The sequence below is a fragment of the Aythya fuligula genome, chromosome 1, assembly GCF_009819795.1.
Source record: "Aythya fuligula isolate bAytFul2 chromosome 1, bAytFul2.pri, whole genome shotgun sequence".
Taxonomy (NCBI): Eukaryota; Metazoa; Chordata; class Aves; order Anseriformes; family Anatidae; genus Aythya; species Aythya fuligula.
The window spans coordinates 46966678-46983034 of NC_045559.1; the positions used below are offsets into that span (position 1 = coordinate 46966678).

At 38.5% G+C, this 16357-nt stretch overlaps 1 protein-coding gene across 1 annotated transcript; it reads left to right on the plus strand.

Annotated features, from left to right (window-relative positions):
• Positions 1-115: 115 nt before the first annotated feature.
• LTA4H (leukotriene A4 hydrolase) lies at positions 116-14979 on the plus strand. The gene is made up of 19 exons (XM_032207045.1): positions 116-273; positions 1044-1174; positions 3244-3364; positions 3841-3909; positions 4694-4798; positions 6073-6125; positions 6760-6832; positions 7155-7295; positions 7536-7559; positions 8561-8631; positions 8750-8861; positions 9793-9937; positions 10052-10155; positions 10493-10563; positions 11139-11193; positions 12068-12163; positions 12703-12785; positions 14038-14142; positions 14451-14979. The coding sequence occupies exons 1-19, from the start codon at positions 121-123 to the stop codon at positions 14569-14571; spliced, it is 1833 nt and encodes a 610-aa protein (XP_032062936.1). The 5' UTR covers positions 116-120; the 3' UTR covers positions 14572-14979.
• Positions 14980-16357: the final 1378 nt, after the last annotated feature.

The window sequence follows — 16357 nt, forward strand, 5'->3', positions numbered from 1 at the left end:
CCTATGGCGCGCAGAACTACATTTCCCAGCGGTCCCCGCGCGGCACCGCCTCCCTCTGCTCCCCCCTCCCCTCGCAGGTAGGCGGCGCGCGGCCGGCGGTCAGCGTGCAGAGCGCGGGCGATGGCGGCGGCGGACCCCAGCTCCTTCGCGTCCCCCGCCTGCTGCCTCACGCGCCACCTGCACCTGCGCTGCCGCGTCGACTTCGGCGCGCGGGCGCTGCGGGGCGCGGCCGCCTTCACCCTGCGCGCCGAGCGCGAGGCGCTGCGTTGCCTGGTAACGGCGGGGGGGGGGGTGGGGAGCGACCACCGCAACGGCCGGCGCGGAGCCGCCTCGCTGAGGGGACGGGGACGGGGATGGGGACGGGGATGGGGTCGCCGCCTGCCCTCAGGTTCCCCTCACGTTCCCCTCAGGTTCCCCTCGGGCTCCCCTCAGCCTCTGCCCCGGCCCCTGCCGCCCCCTGCAGCCGCGGCCTGTGCCGGGCCGTTCTGGCCGTTGGGGGTGAGGGGGGAGCCGGGCGTCGCGGCGGTGCTTCGGTTGGCTTTTCCCCCTGCTGTCCCCATAAAAGCCTTTCGGGGTTGACACTCGTGTTTTGGGAAAGCCCTTTCCGTTAATAACGAAGGCCAGAGCTTTATTCACGATGCATATGTGAACGCTGCCTTGTTGGTGCTTGCCTGAAGGGCTTGACTCACAGCAGCCAGTTCCAGGCTGGAAGTCTTGGCAGGCGCCCTTGTATCCTCCTCCTTATTCCACGGCAGCCATGCGAGCTCCGTCGCCTTTGTAGTGTGCTTAGTAACCTCCCGTTTCCCCTTTTGCGCGTTCATAGCCAGAAATCAGCCTTCACCTTCCTCTCCCTCTGGTTTGTCAAGTTCCATGCTACTGTCTTAAAATGCTGATCCCCAGTGTGGTTATTTAATCATTTTGGTTTTACCTAGAAGTATTTAAATCTTCCTTTAGCTTCAGATAGACTTGTCTTTATGATTTGAGGAGCGCTGTGATAATTGTTAGCGCTGTTTAACAAGTAGGTAATATTTGCTTCGTTACAGGTCTTGGATACAAAAGACCTCCAGGTATTTAAAGTGACCGCGAATGGACAGGATGCAAAATTTGCTTTTGGAGAAAAACATAAGTTCAAGGGGACCCCCTTGGAAATCACGCTTCCTTTTGAGCTAAGAAGGTATATGTTTACACATTTGCCTGTTCTTTGAGATGCTTTCCAAGCTGTGCTATATAAGCTGCTTTCCTGCTTGCAAGGTCTTTGTGTAAAGCTTTCAAAGGGACTTGTAAATTAAGGTGTCAAATGTATACGTTCTATGATGTTGTAGACAAAATTAATATTTGGCCTTTGTGAGACAGGCAAAGCTTTGGGAGTCTGTACCTGTGTCCAGGTCTCTATGTTATAAACGTACAGAGTGGCTTGGTAAAATAAGCAGTGAAACAATGTGAGCTGTTTCACAGTTGTTCCAGCACTTCTTATCGTTAATGTCCTTCACCTGCCAGAGTTAGATCTTGTTTGGAATTGCCCCAGTGTGGAGCATGTGGAGTTCCTGACCCTGTTACTGACTGATCCTGCATTACTGTAGAAGTGCAGGTTACCCCTACAATTATCTGGGAATATGTTTTCAAGTAATACGAGCTTTAGTGTATTGCCTAACCCAAATACCCTAAAAAGAGGAACTTGAATTTTGGCAACACCATGGAGAATGGTAATTTACCTCTTTTAAATTGCATGAAATAGAAAATTGTTGCAAAAGTATGATACATTTTTGACAGTTTGAGTTGTATGCTACAACTCTGTATCATCTCATGTGCTAAAGCTGAAAGTGCTGATTGTATAAGGAGGTTCCCTTCTTGAATAAAATTGTAAGTTGTTTCTTATCATTTCATTTTCAAAACTGGTTACCATCCCTACAAATTCATCTTTGACTCTAAATTTTTTTTTCACTCTGTGAATTAGTGCAGTTCACAAACATAAGTGAAGTGGAAGAAAAAAAGCTGTCATAAAAGATCGGTCCCTTCTCGGAGAGTTCTGGTGGTTTGATGTGAAATTGAATGAATGAATGCCTTGGACAAACAGGCAGCAGAGACATAGGGAATTGTTTCTTTTCAGATTTTTCAGATCTGAAAAAAAACTTTCAGATTATTTTAATCACCAGACTTTCTTCTTCTAAGAAAAAACACCTACAAATAGTTTTTAGTCTTGGTTGTAAGAATTTGTAATCTTATCACATGTTACAGTCTTCCATATAAATTGAAATAGAACAGTGATAGGAAAGGTTAAGAGTTACAACTGGAAGTCTGACTGTTCAGTAACCATGTGTGCCTTATGGTAATACAAATTGTTTTTTCTTTTGCTGTCAAATATGTACTTTGGAATGGCTGTTATAAACGAGATATGTATACTTGGTCGACTTATCTAGTGTCTAACAGCTTTGATTGCTGGAGTTTGTTCTGATTTATGATTTGATTATTAATTCGAGAGAAATGCATGTATACACGGAGCTTTCAGATAATAGAAACAAGTACTTCTACCTGCTTTTGCTGTTGGTCATGGTTTTGTTTTGCTTTAAAAAACAAACAAAAAACAAGAGAATTAACTTTTTTTTTGTTTTGTTTTCTCTTGATAGCAAGCTGATGCTGATCTAGCACAGAGCTGTTAAATTTGACTTAAGTCCTTAAGCCTTAAATTAAATTTAAACTTTTTTTCTCATTAACCTTACTGCTCATAGGGTTTTCTAGTAATTATTATTTATAGTATTTTTTTCTTCTTAAGGATCACTTCTGCAGAATCAAATATCAACTGCACAATTTAATTATTTTGATTTAAACAATGTGCAAATACTGTGTTGTTATGGCATGTAATATATGCTTTTTTATTTGCTTATTGAGTTGAGATTTTATACTTCATTAGATATGTCATTAGATAGTTGTGGGAAAACTGTGTGAACTTAGGTTGTCCAAATAGTTTAAAGAAAAAGTCCATGTTCTCCTTGAACTGTAAAAGAGGAGAAAATGCTGGTTAGTAAAAACAATAATGGAAGTGTTCTTGTGACATCAAAATTGAAATAAACCAGCTATTTTTTATAATCGTAGCTGGGAGAAGCTGTAGTAGTGTGCTACTTGTTTGCATTATCAGTGCTCCTGAGACAGCACTGCAGACACATTTTCTAGCAAGCTTTGTAGAGGAGTGCCAGGAGTGATCACAAGTCCTGTCAAAACTCTCTGACTGTATTCTTTATTGTACAGGGGACAAGAAGCAATTATCGAAATTTCTTTTGAAAGCTCTCCACAGTCTTCAGCTCTTCAATGGTTTACACCAGAGCAAACTTCCGGAAAGAAACACCCGTTTCTCTTCAGCCAGTGCCAGGTTGAGTTGACTAATTTTTCTAAGTTGTTTACATATCACAGTTGTTGTTTACATGTCAATTCCCACAGTTTCTAAACAGGAGGGGAAGGCTAGTATGGGATGAGTACAGTAACCTGTAACTTCTAATTGTGTGTGTCAAAGGCCCTAAACAGAAAAACTAAAATCAGAACATTGCTGAGATTTTATTTTATGTTTGCAGTTTAATAGGTCCAGAACTGCTTTACCTTCTCCAGTATTCTTGCTGAAGAACATCTAGTCCTTCGCAATCAGCGTGTGTGATTAATGATGTCTTACCTAACGATTTTTCTTTAGAAAATCTTTCAGTATAAGACTAGTGTAAGCTATAAATGACAGGAAGTATTGGTTTGTGGATAATGAATTCACTGCAGGAACTCTATAGGTTTCCAATATAATACTGGTTTATTTGTAATCCTTTGTGTAAGAAAGAATGCTACATTTTATGTTTTTTCTTCTAGGCTACCCATTGCAGAGCCATCCTTCCTTGCCAAGATACACCAGCTGTGAAGCTAACATACTATGCAGAGGTAGATGAATCTAAGTCGTGTGCCTAAATAAATGCCATCACTACAATGAATGATTTTATTTTTGTAGCTGCTAGCATATGGCCTCAAATAAAAAGAGAGAATATTGGACAGTGCGCTTAGCCACATGGTCTAAACTTTTGGGTAGACCTGTGTGGTGCCAGGAGTTGGACTTGATGATCCTTATGGGTCCCCTCCAACTCGGGATATTCTATGGTTCTATGACTTTTAGCTTACTGCAAGAGCCAAAAATGTGCTTATCTTCTCTTTAGCACTTCTTTAGGCATCATCTCTTTTTCATTCACATGTATCTTTATGTCTAAAAGAAAAAAAGTTCTGCAGTAGGAAAAAATACAGTCTTAAACCAGGAAGGTCTGACAGTCAAACAACAAAGCGTTGCAAAGTAAAAATACTTGAAGTTGCTTCAAGTATTTTTAGAAAGTATCAAGTATTAGAAAGTATCTAATACTTTCTGGTACAGAGTTGGGGCACCTTTGCAGAGTTGTCATAAGTAGTCCAATTGTTTTAAAGAAGCACAAAGACAGATGTGCATTGTGATGATTAGTAGTTTAAAGAAAGTGAAACTTTGAATGTTTGTCAGAGGTGGTCCTTTTGGTTAATTAACTATTGTCCTAAGTCAATATTTTCTATACGGCATATTCTACCTGAAGGGGAAAATTTTCAGATAGAACAAATCAGGGCTATTCTTTTGCTCTAGCTGCTTGTAGTATATTATATACTCCCATATGCCAACTGAGTTCCTCATGGTTGCACAACCTTCTTTCAGGTATCTGTTCCTAAAGAGCTGGTGGCTCTTATGAGTGCCAATCGCGATGGAGAAATGCCTGACCCAGAGGACAGCAGTCGGAAGATATACCGTTTCAGGCAGGATGTGAGTGCTACAGGCTAGTAGAGGGGTTCCTAAAGTCTTTTTTCCTAACTCTTGCAGTTTACAGCCAGTTCAGATATGTTTTTGACATCACCAGTAAATCAAGTGACGGATAATAGGTTCGATCCAGTAGGTGTTGGTGATGTTTCCTGGTTATCTGGAATTCCCAGAAAAGCCTGATAATTTTTTTGGAAATGTGTAATACGCTGAAAGCTAGTACTGTGGAAACACCTCTGCCTGCATTGATTCTTGGGAACTAATGGGTGGGATTTAATAGCATGGGAGTGAATTTTGAAAACCAGATCCTGCGAATTTTAAGCTTACCAAGATTTTTGCAGTGAAGCTGAACATTGGAATCAAATTAAACTTGAAGCGGTGCACATTCTGACAACAGAGACTATTAAAAAGGTGAAAACTTTGGCTTTTATGGGAAGTGTCTCTAGCTAATTAAAAAATGACTGTTTTTAGAATGAAGTTTCATTAAGTGGTGCAGCTAGTTTAATGATTCCAGTGTTCCTACAGTGGCAGTCTCAATTTACTCTCCTGGCTTTTTTGTTCTTTGCTTTTGGGGTTACAGCTCTGGTGTGTATGGGATCTCTTAGTGAGCTTAGTTCATTTTGCTGAACAGGCAGAAAAAAATGAAAAACCTTAGTAAGTTGATCTGGACTACTGGAGAGTCTGAATAAGTGCGTGGAAGGATGGATGGACAGACTTGAGTGGCTGGGGAGAGGGGCTGGAGAGAGGAGTGGAGCCTCAACTGCAGAAGCTGTTGGGTTGATTTGGCTGCATGGTGAAACTTGAGAGAGGGGAGAGGAGAGGAAAAAAGAAAAAAGTGTTCGCCTTATCTGGGAGCTCTTCAATACGGTACCTGCTCTGTAGAGCCAAAAACCTTTGCAACTCTTGGTCTAGTTTGTCAGATGTCTGTTGCATGTTATCTGCTTCCATAAAATTTAGTAACACTGGAATTAGTTTGGGAAACTAATTTTCTTTTGAACAGTAACCAAACCTGGTCCTGTGCTATGCTACAGCTACAGGATTTTTCTTTTCAAGCAGAAATGGTATTTAAAAGTTTGTGGCCTTTACCTGAAAGATCAATGAAACAGGTACTTTCAGATAAAGGAATATCATTTGGGGGAAAAATGCCTTTATCATAATGGAAGACAGAAAGCTGTGGAGAAATGTACATTCTTCTTTGTTTACATAACTTTGTTTTTCTTTGAATCAATGATATTGATAGCTCACTTTACAATAAGTCTTTTTTTCGTGTTCATATTTAGGTTCCCATACCTTGCTACTTGATTGCTTTAGTGGTAGGAGCTTTAGAAAGCAGGTGAGTGAATCAATATAAAGTAAATAATAATAATTGCTTTTTAAAAAAATCTTCAGAGTATTTAATTTGTTCTACAGTGCTGCACCTTGCTGAATTTATTACTGTCTTGTGAAATCTTTGTATCAAACCATATGCATCTTGATTCACTCTTGCATCGTTTTTCTATTGAATATACTTTTGCTGTAAGATAAAGAAATACTCTGAAGACTTTGGAGTTGATTGAAATCTCCTAAGGGCATTTTAAGCTGAAGGAATAGTAGTATCTTTTTCCTCTGGTAACAGATAGGCCTGATTATGTACAAAAGGGAGAAAATGAAATTTTCAGCCTCATTGCTTGTCTGCACAAGAACGTGTTAAGCTAGCCCATAATAATGCTTGTTTAATAGGGCTTACAGCATCTTACAATCTGTAAATGTGTTGCCCATTTATTTGTCCTGAGCAGTGGATATTTATGGCTTGTTTGTTTTCTAAAGCTTCTTCTAGTGTCACTTTAGCAATGGAGAGGGAGATTGTAACAAGTTTCTTCAGCATCATGGGTTTCTTATGAGCACATTAAATGTATGCTGTCCGTGTTAGCTTCCCATGGAATGATTTCCCATTCATCGTGTCTTGCTGGCATTTTCACTTTCAACAGGCAGATTGGTCCAAGGACACTGGTGTGGGCTGAAAAGGAGTTAGTGGATAAGTCAGCCTATGAATTTGCTGAGGTAGGTAATTAACAGAACTGTTTTGTCAACTATTTGTTTTACATGGTAATGGAAAAGGAACTGGCTCCAGCTTCAGGTTTTGTCCAGATTTGTTCATCCGTAGTCCTCCTTTTTCTGCTTTCCACCACAAAAAATGCTGCTCTCTTCCAGCACAGCACAAAACTCTTACTGAACAAAAGTATTGATGTGCAGCATTGTGCTCATTTTACATGTGGGGCTTACCAAGGTCAAAGAGAATGAAGTGTGGGGTCAGTAGCTTATAACTTGTGTAGTGTTTGTAGTCAGAAATTGTATTAGAAACTAACGGGAATTCTTGTTTCAGACTGAAGCTATGCTGCAAACAGCAGAAGATTTAGCAGGACCCTATGTGTGGGGACAGTATGACTTGTTAGTCTTACCACCTTCTTTTCCTTATGGTGGCATGGAGAACCCTTGTCTTACTTTTGTGACTCCAACGCTATTGGTAAGTGTAACACTGACAAAATTCAGCTTTTCCTTAGAGCTTGCTCATCCGTCAAGTGATGGATGTTAATTTACAGACTGCTAATCTTCCCCCTCCCCCCTCCCGAGAACTGTAAATTTTTCTGTCCCCTTTGGCGTTTAGGGATCATGCATGGAACTGCAGTAAGTGGTGTATATTGAGTTTTACTTGAACTGACAACTACCTTGTCTTACCTTGACTTTTTTTTTGTTTTGTTTTTAGGCAGGTGATCGATCTCTATCAAATGTAAGTGCACAATAAGTTCATGTCTTCAAGCAGAACATAGGTTGAATTTGCATCTTAGCTTTGTAATGGATATCTGCAAACTTAGTCTCTTGTTCGTTGGGGGAATTAAAAGCTAATGCAGTGATTCAAGAAGTCTTACAAAGTGAGTTTTAGTTATAAGTAAACCCTAGAGAAATTGGAGATATATCCATTTTTTATACATTCACTTATGAAACAAACAGATGAAAATAACATGACTGTATACATAGGGGACTGACTGAAGTCTGCTGCTCAGTTGCAGTCTTCTTGTCCTGTATGCTTAAAATCACAACCATATTGATTTCATCTGAATTGTTTGTAGGAAGTTTCTTTCTCTATATACCTATCTACCTACTGGAACTCGCATTGGGTACATTAAAGTGGAAATTGTGAGAACGACGTGAATAAATTCTTATTTTGTCTGGGAAGCTGAGTACTCTGGATGCTGTTTTATCTCTTTAAGTCTCTCTTACCAGACTGATATACTGCTTAAAAAGTGAATATGATTCCCTATATGATGTTTCTTGCAAGAAAACTAAAATATTAGACATGGGTACATTTTGCATCACTATCCTGCTTTCTGTTTGCTATTTTAGAATATCTCAGCCCTGCATTGTTTGCTTTTGTGGGAAAGTAATACTAGTTCATGGCTTGCCATGTGTCCAATGTTCTGTAATACAACTTCATAAACGAGTGCCTTCATGGTACTATCAGAGGAATTATTTTTGTTGATCAGTGTGGCTCTAGGACTTGCAAGCTACAAATTCAAATTATTTCCGGAGAAGGTTCATTCAAAGGCATTGTTAGTCCTTTAAATAATATTTATATGGATAAGTTTACAGATCCAGTATATACAATATCAGTTGGCTTTGTGAACACAGTGCAGTAATCCTGCTCGGATTTTTCCTTTCTATAAGGATTTGATGATTTGTTTTCAAGAGGAGTCTAAACAGTAAGACTGTCACTGTTTTTCTGCGTTTTAGGTTATTGCCCATGAAATCTCTCATAGCTGGACAGGAAACTTGGTAACAAACAAAACATGGGAGCACTTCTGGTAGGTATGATATTCAATGCAATGTAATGCAAACCATGTATTAAAAATGATCTATAAAAAGACCAATGAAATGAGTTTTGCTGTCCTACCAGTGCTGACATTATCAATGTATTTCCAGGCTGAATGAGGGACATACTGTATATCTGGAACGCAGGATTGGTGGTCGGTTGTTTGGTGAGCAGTTCAGGCACTTTGAAGCCCTTGGTGGTTGGAGAGAACTGCAAAATACAGTGAGTATGTTAAAAGTTTTGACAACTTTGTTTTAGGTATATACCTAAATTAAAATTGATTTCACGTTTCCCACAAATAAGACTTATCTAGTCAGCTTTCCTAACGCCTTCTTACTAGAGGTGCACGACGTTGATTACAAGGTGTATTTTGTCTTCCTAATGCTTAATATGCTTAGAGAATAGGTTAAGCATTTTGAAACATTTCAAGCTGTTCTGTAAGGGTGGACATCTTTCCAGGCTCTCTTGGTTGTTACTGATGTGGCTAAACTGTAGTATTAAAACTGTAATATTGTTATCTGTTAGCATACTAATTGGCAGCTGAAAGTTTGTCAAAATTGTAGAGTCATGGAATCGTTTAAGTTGGAAAAGACCTTCAGGGTCATACAATCCAACCGTCAACCCAACCTGCCAAGCCCCATCACTAAACTATGTCCCTTAGTGCCACCAGCTTATCTGCGAGCAAAAGTGCAGAATTGCCAGTGCCAAATGCAAATAATGGATTTATTTTTTCCTGCATGCTGAGTTATAACTGAGAGTATTCCAGATCTGTTGTTGTCCAAGAGGGTTGTTTAGTTTCATGGTTAGATACCATAGTTAAACTTCAGTTTTCAGATTTCTTGTCTGTGATAACATAGCTCCTTCTCACTGTGTTTGGTGATGCAGTTTGCATATTTTATTGTTTCCTTACTGTTTTGTTTTTTTTTATACCACATATTTAGAGTGAGTAATTTGTTCAGTAGTTTGTTAAGAAAGGGATAAATATTTTACCAGGTGCTCATGACTGCAACAAATGTGACTGTAATTAACTACTTTGGGATGATGAGGTGATCTCTATCTTGGATTGATGATACCCGTAGAAATAGGATTAGTGGTGACTTGCAAAAATGTTAGTCTTTCTAGATTCATGTATTTTCTTTTATCTTTGTCACAGATAAAAACTCTTGGAGATACAAATCCCATAACTAACCTCGTCCCTGATCTGAGTGACATTGATCTTGATGCAGCCTATTCATCTGTTCCATATGAGAAAGGCTTTGCTTTGCTTTTTCACCTTGAGCAACTTCTTGGAGGACCAGGTAGGTGTTGGTCAGACTTAAAATGTGTATATTTATATTTATATTTATATTTATATTTATATTCCATTTTAATTTCAAATGTTGAAACGATTGTTTGTTCTTTCTAATTGTTAGATGTCTTCATGGGCTTCTTGAAGGCTTACATTCAGCAGTTCGCTTATAAGAGCGTAGGAACTGATGAGTGGAAGAAGTTCTTGTACTCCTACTTCAAGGATAAGGTTGGATTGTGTTTAAAACCTTTCAATTATATAAAACTATGATATAATTCAGGAATTACCTTCTTTAAGGACCAGTTCTTCTTCTTTCTCCTCTTTATCTTGATCTTAATGCGATGCAGTCTGGAATCTTACAAAGATGGGTTTGCATTATGATGCTTTTTTTTTTCCTAGAGGTATTTTATTTCTGTTATGTCTTGTTCTGAAGTACTGTGTATAAGATTCTCCAAGTTAGAGGGATATTAGAGGGGGGGAAGTCAGACTGAAACTAGACTTCATAGGGTATGCTTTTGTCTAAAAATAACACTCTAAATCCAGTCAGAATTTGTGTCGCTTGTAGGTAGATATTCTTGATAAAGTTGACTGGAACTCTTGGATGCACGCTCCAGGAATGCCACCGGTGAAGCCCACGTAAGCATTTTTGTTTGTTTATAATATGTTTCTCTTGTTCAGATTGCACGTGATTTTTCAAACAGTCATGAAGCAGTTTGTAAACAGAGTAGAAGTCTTCCCATAAACCTTTTATTAGAAAATGTCCTTGCACTATGTAAAAATAGATGTTTATATAGAACAAAGTGTTGCTGTTACGTTTTTTTGTTTGTTTGTTTGCTTTGCTGGTGAAAATTCATTTTACTTTGAAATTTGCCAGGAAAGGTATATTTTTTTCCCTTAATAGTCTGTTACAACATCTAAGTGAAAAGAGAGCATTACTGTAATATATGTTCAATATACTTGGAAATACCAATCATTATAGAGGTGTGTGAGATCAATGTATAGTGTCACCTATGCACAAGATGCTTGTAACTAAAACTAAAATACATTTCATGATAACTGAACGTTTGTGAATTATATTGCCATATTGAGTTGGAGCCTACAATGAACAGAAGTGGAGACATTTGAAAACAATTTCTAAGCGTTCTTGTAAAAACATTACAGAAGCGTTTTGTGTTTCCAAAGTGTGATCCTTTGTTTTTAATCTCTGACAGATATGATATGACACTAGCAAATGCCTGCGTTGCCTTGAGCCAAAGATGGATCAAAGTGAGTGGTTCAAGAATTCTGCTAATATCTCTGTGTCTTGAAAAGCTAATTTTCTGTACACAAAGTGAGTCATTCTCTTCTGGAATCTATCATTTGCTGAGAGAGAATGCATTTATTATGGTGATAGTATTGCTGCCAGGGATTTTGCATTCTGTATACTAGCCTTTCATCATGGAGTCTGTGGACTTACTACAACTTCTGTACATGAAGTGCAGTATTTTTTTTTTTTTTTTTTTCCCAAGGCACACAGCCAGCTTTGTGTTACGTGTATGTAACAACCAAACTGGGAATGTTCTTTTTGAAATCCTGTTATTATGGCTTGATGAGAAACATAAAAAGAGGTATCTCTATGTTACTGATTATATAGCAATAATACCTCTACATTACACTAGGGCTAGGAAGTATTTCTCATCAAAACTTAAAATGCATAAATTGTAATAAATACCTAATAACCATACAATTATCTCATAATTTTTACCATTAAACTCATACAACTAACAAAGGATTCAATGTACCTTCCTTTTGTTGGCCTTGTGGCTTTTCACTCTACTTGTATATTGTCTTTAACTTTTTCTATAAAATTTTACACTGAGAAAACAAAGTATTTGATTTTCATGTGACTTTAATAGAAAGATAGGGGAGACAGAAAGATCAGTGGAGAGAAAACAAGTAGAAGTGAAAGTAAGGAAATACCAAGTGTCAGACAATGGCTTACCTCCTACCAGTAGAATCTTGTAGTATCTACTGTGCAGATACAAATTGATGTGTTTTTATGGGAAATAGAGCAAAAGGAAATGCAGATGCTGAAACAAAGTTACATCTGTTTGTGCTTTAAAATACCTATTAGAAACTTAAGTAAACCATTCTCTTTTAGGCAAAAGAGAGTGATTTGGGCTCATTCAGCTCGGCAGACCTGAAGGGAATGTCATCTCATCAGCTGATCGAGTTCCTGGGACAGTTGCTGCTGGAGGTAAAAGCATGCCTGTGGTAACCTGATTCTTGTATCACAAAAGCAGGCACAGAAGACCAAATGTTCTTTGGAATTAAATGTTCTCTTAAGTCTTGCTAAAATAACCTGCTCTAACCATACATAGTCTCTAAAAGCATCAGCCCTACTTACCTTTTGGTCCTTCAGCTGATGAACAACATGTGAACTATTGTGGATTGAAAAATAAAAACAAAACTAGAAGGTGCTTGAATTTGTCTGTATGTCGTGTTTGCGACCTGCAAATGAGCTATAAATGCTGTAAATGAAACAGAATGAAATTAGTTCAAGATTTGTACGTTTTGGTAGTACTGGATGTGGGAATTTGCTAACCATTGCACTTATTCCTTGCCCCTTCTCTAATGTTCTGAAGAGGTGAAGGGAGCAAATTCAAATATTTATCATGGTAAGCTTTTAAATCCTTTGTAGCATCAATCTTCTTAAATGAACCTGTTTATTTTTGGAGTGTGTGGAATGAGGCATGTCTCTGTCTTATTTCTGACTATGCAATTTCCTTTTTTTAGGCTCCTCTTCCAGTGTCACATGTTAAACGAATGCAGCAAGTATATGACTTCAATGCTATAACTAATTCTGAAATACGATTCAGGTTTGTTCTAGTATGGACATTTTTTCTCACTTTAAATGCTTCCATAAAACAAACTGTCCTGCCTCAGAAATGATCTGAGCTATACTGTTTTATAGCTCTGATGCAGTCATTACTATTTATGTGTATGTGTAAACCTGCTTACCAGAGCAGTATTGTTACTTATAAATTGGGTAAATATAGTCTAGTAGAACAACAGGAAGGGAGCAGTGGATTAGCTGTGCTTTATTCACATCTGTCATGCTTGCAAAGGAGCCTGATGACATGATAACTTATTTTGGGGGTGGTATTGGATAATACACTAATGAGCCTCTCTTTGACTCAAAGATATTGAAAAATCTTTCAATTTGTCAGTCAGGACTAGATCTTTCGGGCTGGCCTAATGAGTTCTGTTGATGTGCTGGTGTGTGTGTGTTTGTTTTTGTTTGCTTGTTTTGTGTTTATTTTCCAACACAACTCTTTTTTGTCACATTTTAATGCCTGCTATTACAAAGCTTTTGTCTCTTCAAAATAAGCACATATCAAGAGAAGTCTCTAAACAAATAGGGAAAGCCTTCTGCTACAGGGCTTGATTTTTTATGCCATCCTAACTTTTTTGTATGTGCATTGTTACAACAGGCCATGTGTTTAAAAATAAATACTTTTTTAAAATTTTTTTGTTTGTTTGTTTGGGAACAAAAGTAATCTTCACAAATATTTAGAAGAATTACATACTTTGCTATTGTTACATACTTGGGTACATTTGTGGTAGTGATAGTTATTCTCCCTTATTGCTAAATTAGAGTTCTTCATTCCTTATCATTAACAAAACTAAATGTTTTTAAGCATACAGTATAGTTCTTGTTTCTTGAAAGAGTATTTTCTTATATTTTTAAAACAAAACCTGATGAGGTTTTGTTTGTGTTTTTCTTCAAGTTTTTTGGTAACTTGGTCAAATGTGGAAAGTACTTTATAATTCGGCTCTGAGTGATGCAACCGGATGCTACTCTAACATAAACAAAATATATGTATAGCCACAGTAAAAAGACAATTTTGGAGAAACTTGGAAACTTTTTTTTTGTGTTTTATGAGAAAGTCCACTTTGTAACCTGCCACTCAGACACTAAATATTTTATATTGCACTTATGTTAGTATTTTATATATGCTGAAATTCTAGTCCATGAGCACACAGCACTGTCTATGGCATTTATGGAAACAGAATCATAAGACAACTGCAAATGAAAAATAACATTTTCTTTTTTTTTTTTTTTTTCAGATGGCTACGCCTCTGTATCCAGTCCAAGTGGGAAGAAGCTATTCCTCTGGCTCTAAAAATGGCAACAGATCAAGGGAGGATGAAGTTTACTCGGCCCTTGTTCAGGTAAAAGTAATCTCCAAATTGTAGGAGCTAACAATGTTGGCATTTTTAGTATAATGGAATATATGTCTTGACACTGTGTTGTTATATTTTATAGTGATAAAATGATTTTCTATATACTGCCAACAAGCTTATCTTCAGAGTCACGTTCCACTTGCTGACTTTTTAAGAGAGGAAACACTAGTTTCTCAATATGTCTCTTAATGTGAGGCTGTCAAGATAAAAGTAAAACTTTGAGAAAAATCTGCATTATACTGTTTTTTCACGGATTCTTTTTTTGTAACGCTGTGCTTTTTGTTTTGTTTTTTCAGGGATCTCTACAATTTTGACAAGTCTCGAGATCTGACTGTCAAGACATTCCTAGAGCACAGAGCCTGTATGCACCCGGTCACATCAATGCTTGTGGGCAAAGACTTGAAACAGGATCAGTGACAAATTTATTGATTGCTTTGAAATTTTCTAGTTGCTGAAAAAAGACTGATACTGCAAACCATTCATATGTGTGCTTGATTATGCCATAAATGATCTGCTGCTTTGGTACTAATTTAGCTTAAAATGAACTTTCTGAATCAAATTTGGTACTTTCTATTTTGTACCTCCCAAGTATTACTGCAAAATCACTAAATCTCTGGAACTGGGAGAACGGTTTTCTTACAAGCAATTCATGGAACATGCAAAGAAGCTGTATAAGATGTAGTGAATCATGGAATTTAAAAACATGGAAAATTAACTGGTGGATGGCATAACTCTTTGTGCATAGCTTTCTTTTTTTTTTTCACAGTAATATGAAAATAACTTCAAGTATCTGACAACTGAAAAATAAATCTTTTTATTGCTCAGTCTGCTTGTCTGTGTGTTGATCTGTACAAAAAGTGTCAGAATAATAGAATTATAGGATCATTAAGGTTGGAAATTACCTACCTCCATGATCATGTGGTCCAATTGTCCAATACCACCACTACTGCCCACTAAACCGTGTCCCTAAGCATCACGTCTACCCTTTCCTGAAACACCCCCAGGGACAGTGACTCCACCACCTCCCCTCCAGTGCCTGACTGCTCTTTCTGAGTAGAAATGTCTCCTCATCTCCAACCTGAACCTCCCCTGGTGCGACTTGAGGCCATTCCCTCCAGTCTTATCACTAGTTACCTGCAAGAAGAGGCTGACCCCCAGCTCCCCACCCCTTCCTTTCAGGTAGTTGTAGAGAGCAATAAGGTCTCCCCTGAGCCTCCTCTTCTGCAGCCTAAACAACCCCAGTTCCTTCAGCTGCTCCCCACAGGACCTATGCTCCGGACCCTTCACCAGCTTCGTAGCCCTTCTCTGGACACGCTCCAGGGCCTCCATGTCCTTGTAGTGAGGGGCCCAAAGCTGAACACAGCTCTCGAGGTGTGGTCTCACCAGAGCAGAGCACAGGGGGGTGATCATCTCCCTGCTCCTGCTGGCTGCACTATTCCTGATGCAAGTCAGGATGCCACTTGCCTTCTTGGCCACCTGGGCACACTGCTGGCTCGTGTTCAGGTGAGCATCCACCAACACCCCCAGAGCCTTTTCCTCTGCATAGCTTTCCAGCCACTCTGCCCCAAGCCTGTAGCGCTGCGTGGGGTTGTGCCAAAGTGTAGTACCTGGCACTTGGTTTTGTTGAACCCCATTGGCCTCAGCCCATCGTTCCAATTCCCTTATTTACTCTCCTGTGTTGTAGGAGAATATTTTCCACTGGTGTGAATTACTATGAGTATAATAGGACTTTGAAGACCTAAACGGATTACAGCATTGTACTGAAAGCTGAGGAAAAAATCTGCGTAGCCACATTTATCACGGCTTTGTTACATTAGTCAGTTCTTTACATCACTCACAATACAGTTGTTTTACTTTTTCATTGCTATTGGATCTTTTGTTGTGTACTATTACTATGAATTGTCTGAAATACTTTTGTTCTCTTTCTTTGCCAAACCTGTCGTTTTTACCATATTTCATATTTAATGCCTTGCTATGCTTTTAGTGACATTAATTATTTCAACCCACTACATATTTTTAAAACTTCTAATTATTGCAGGGGACTGAAACCCAAGTCTTTCCTTCATGGATTTAGATTTTTTGTTTTTTAATATTTCCATTTTATAATCAGTCCTAGTCACCACCAGTCTATGCTGATACTGTAAGTTAGAAATAAGGTTAAAAGCATTAGGAGCTGTTTCTTGTGTATTTCAGTCCAAACTGA

Coding starts and splice junctions, on each gene's coding strand:
- LTA4H (XM_032207045.1), top strand. CDS start 121: ATGGCGGCGGCGGACCCCAGCTCCTTCGCGTCCCCCGCCTGCTGCCTC. Junction 3,365..3,840: donor TTCTCTTCAGCCAGTGCCAG/GTTGAGTTGACT, acceptor TTTTTCTTCTAG/GCTACCCATTGCAGAGCCAT. Junction 3,910..4,693: donor AGCTAACATACTATGCAGAG/GTAGATGAATCT, acceptor ACCTTCTTTCAG/GTATCTGTTCCTAAAGAGCT.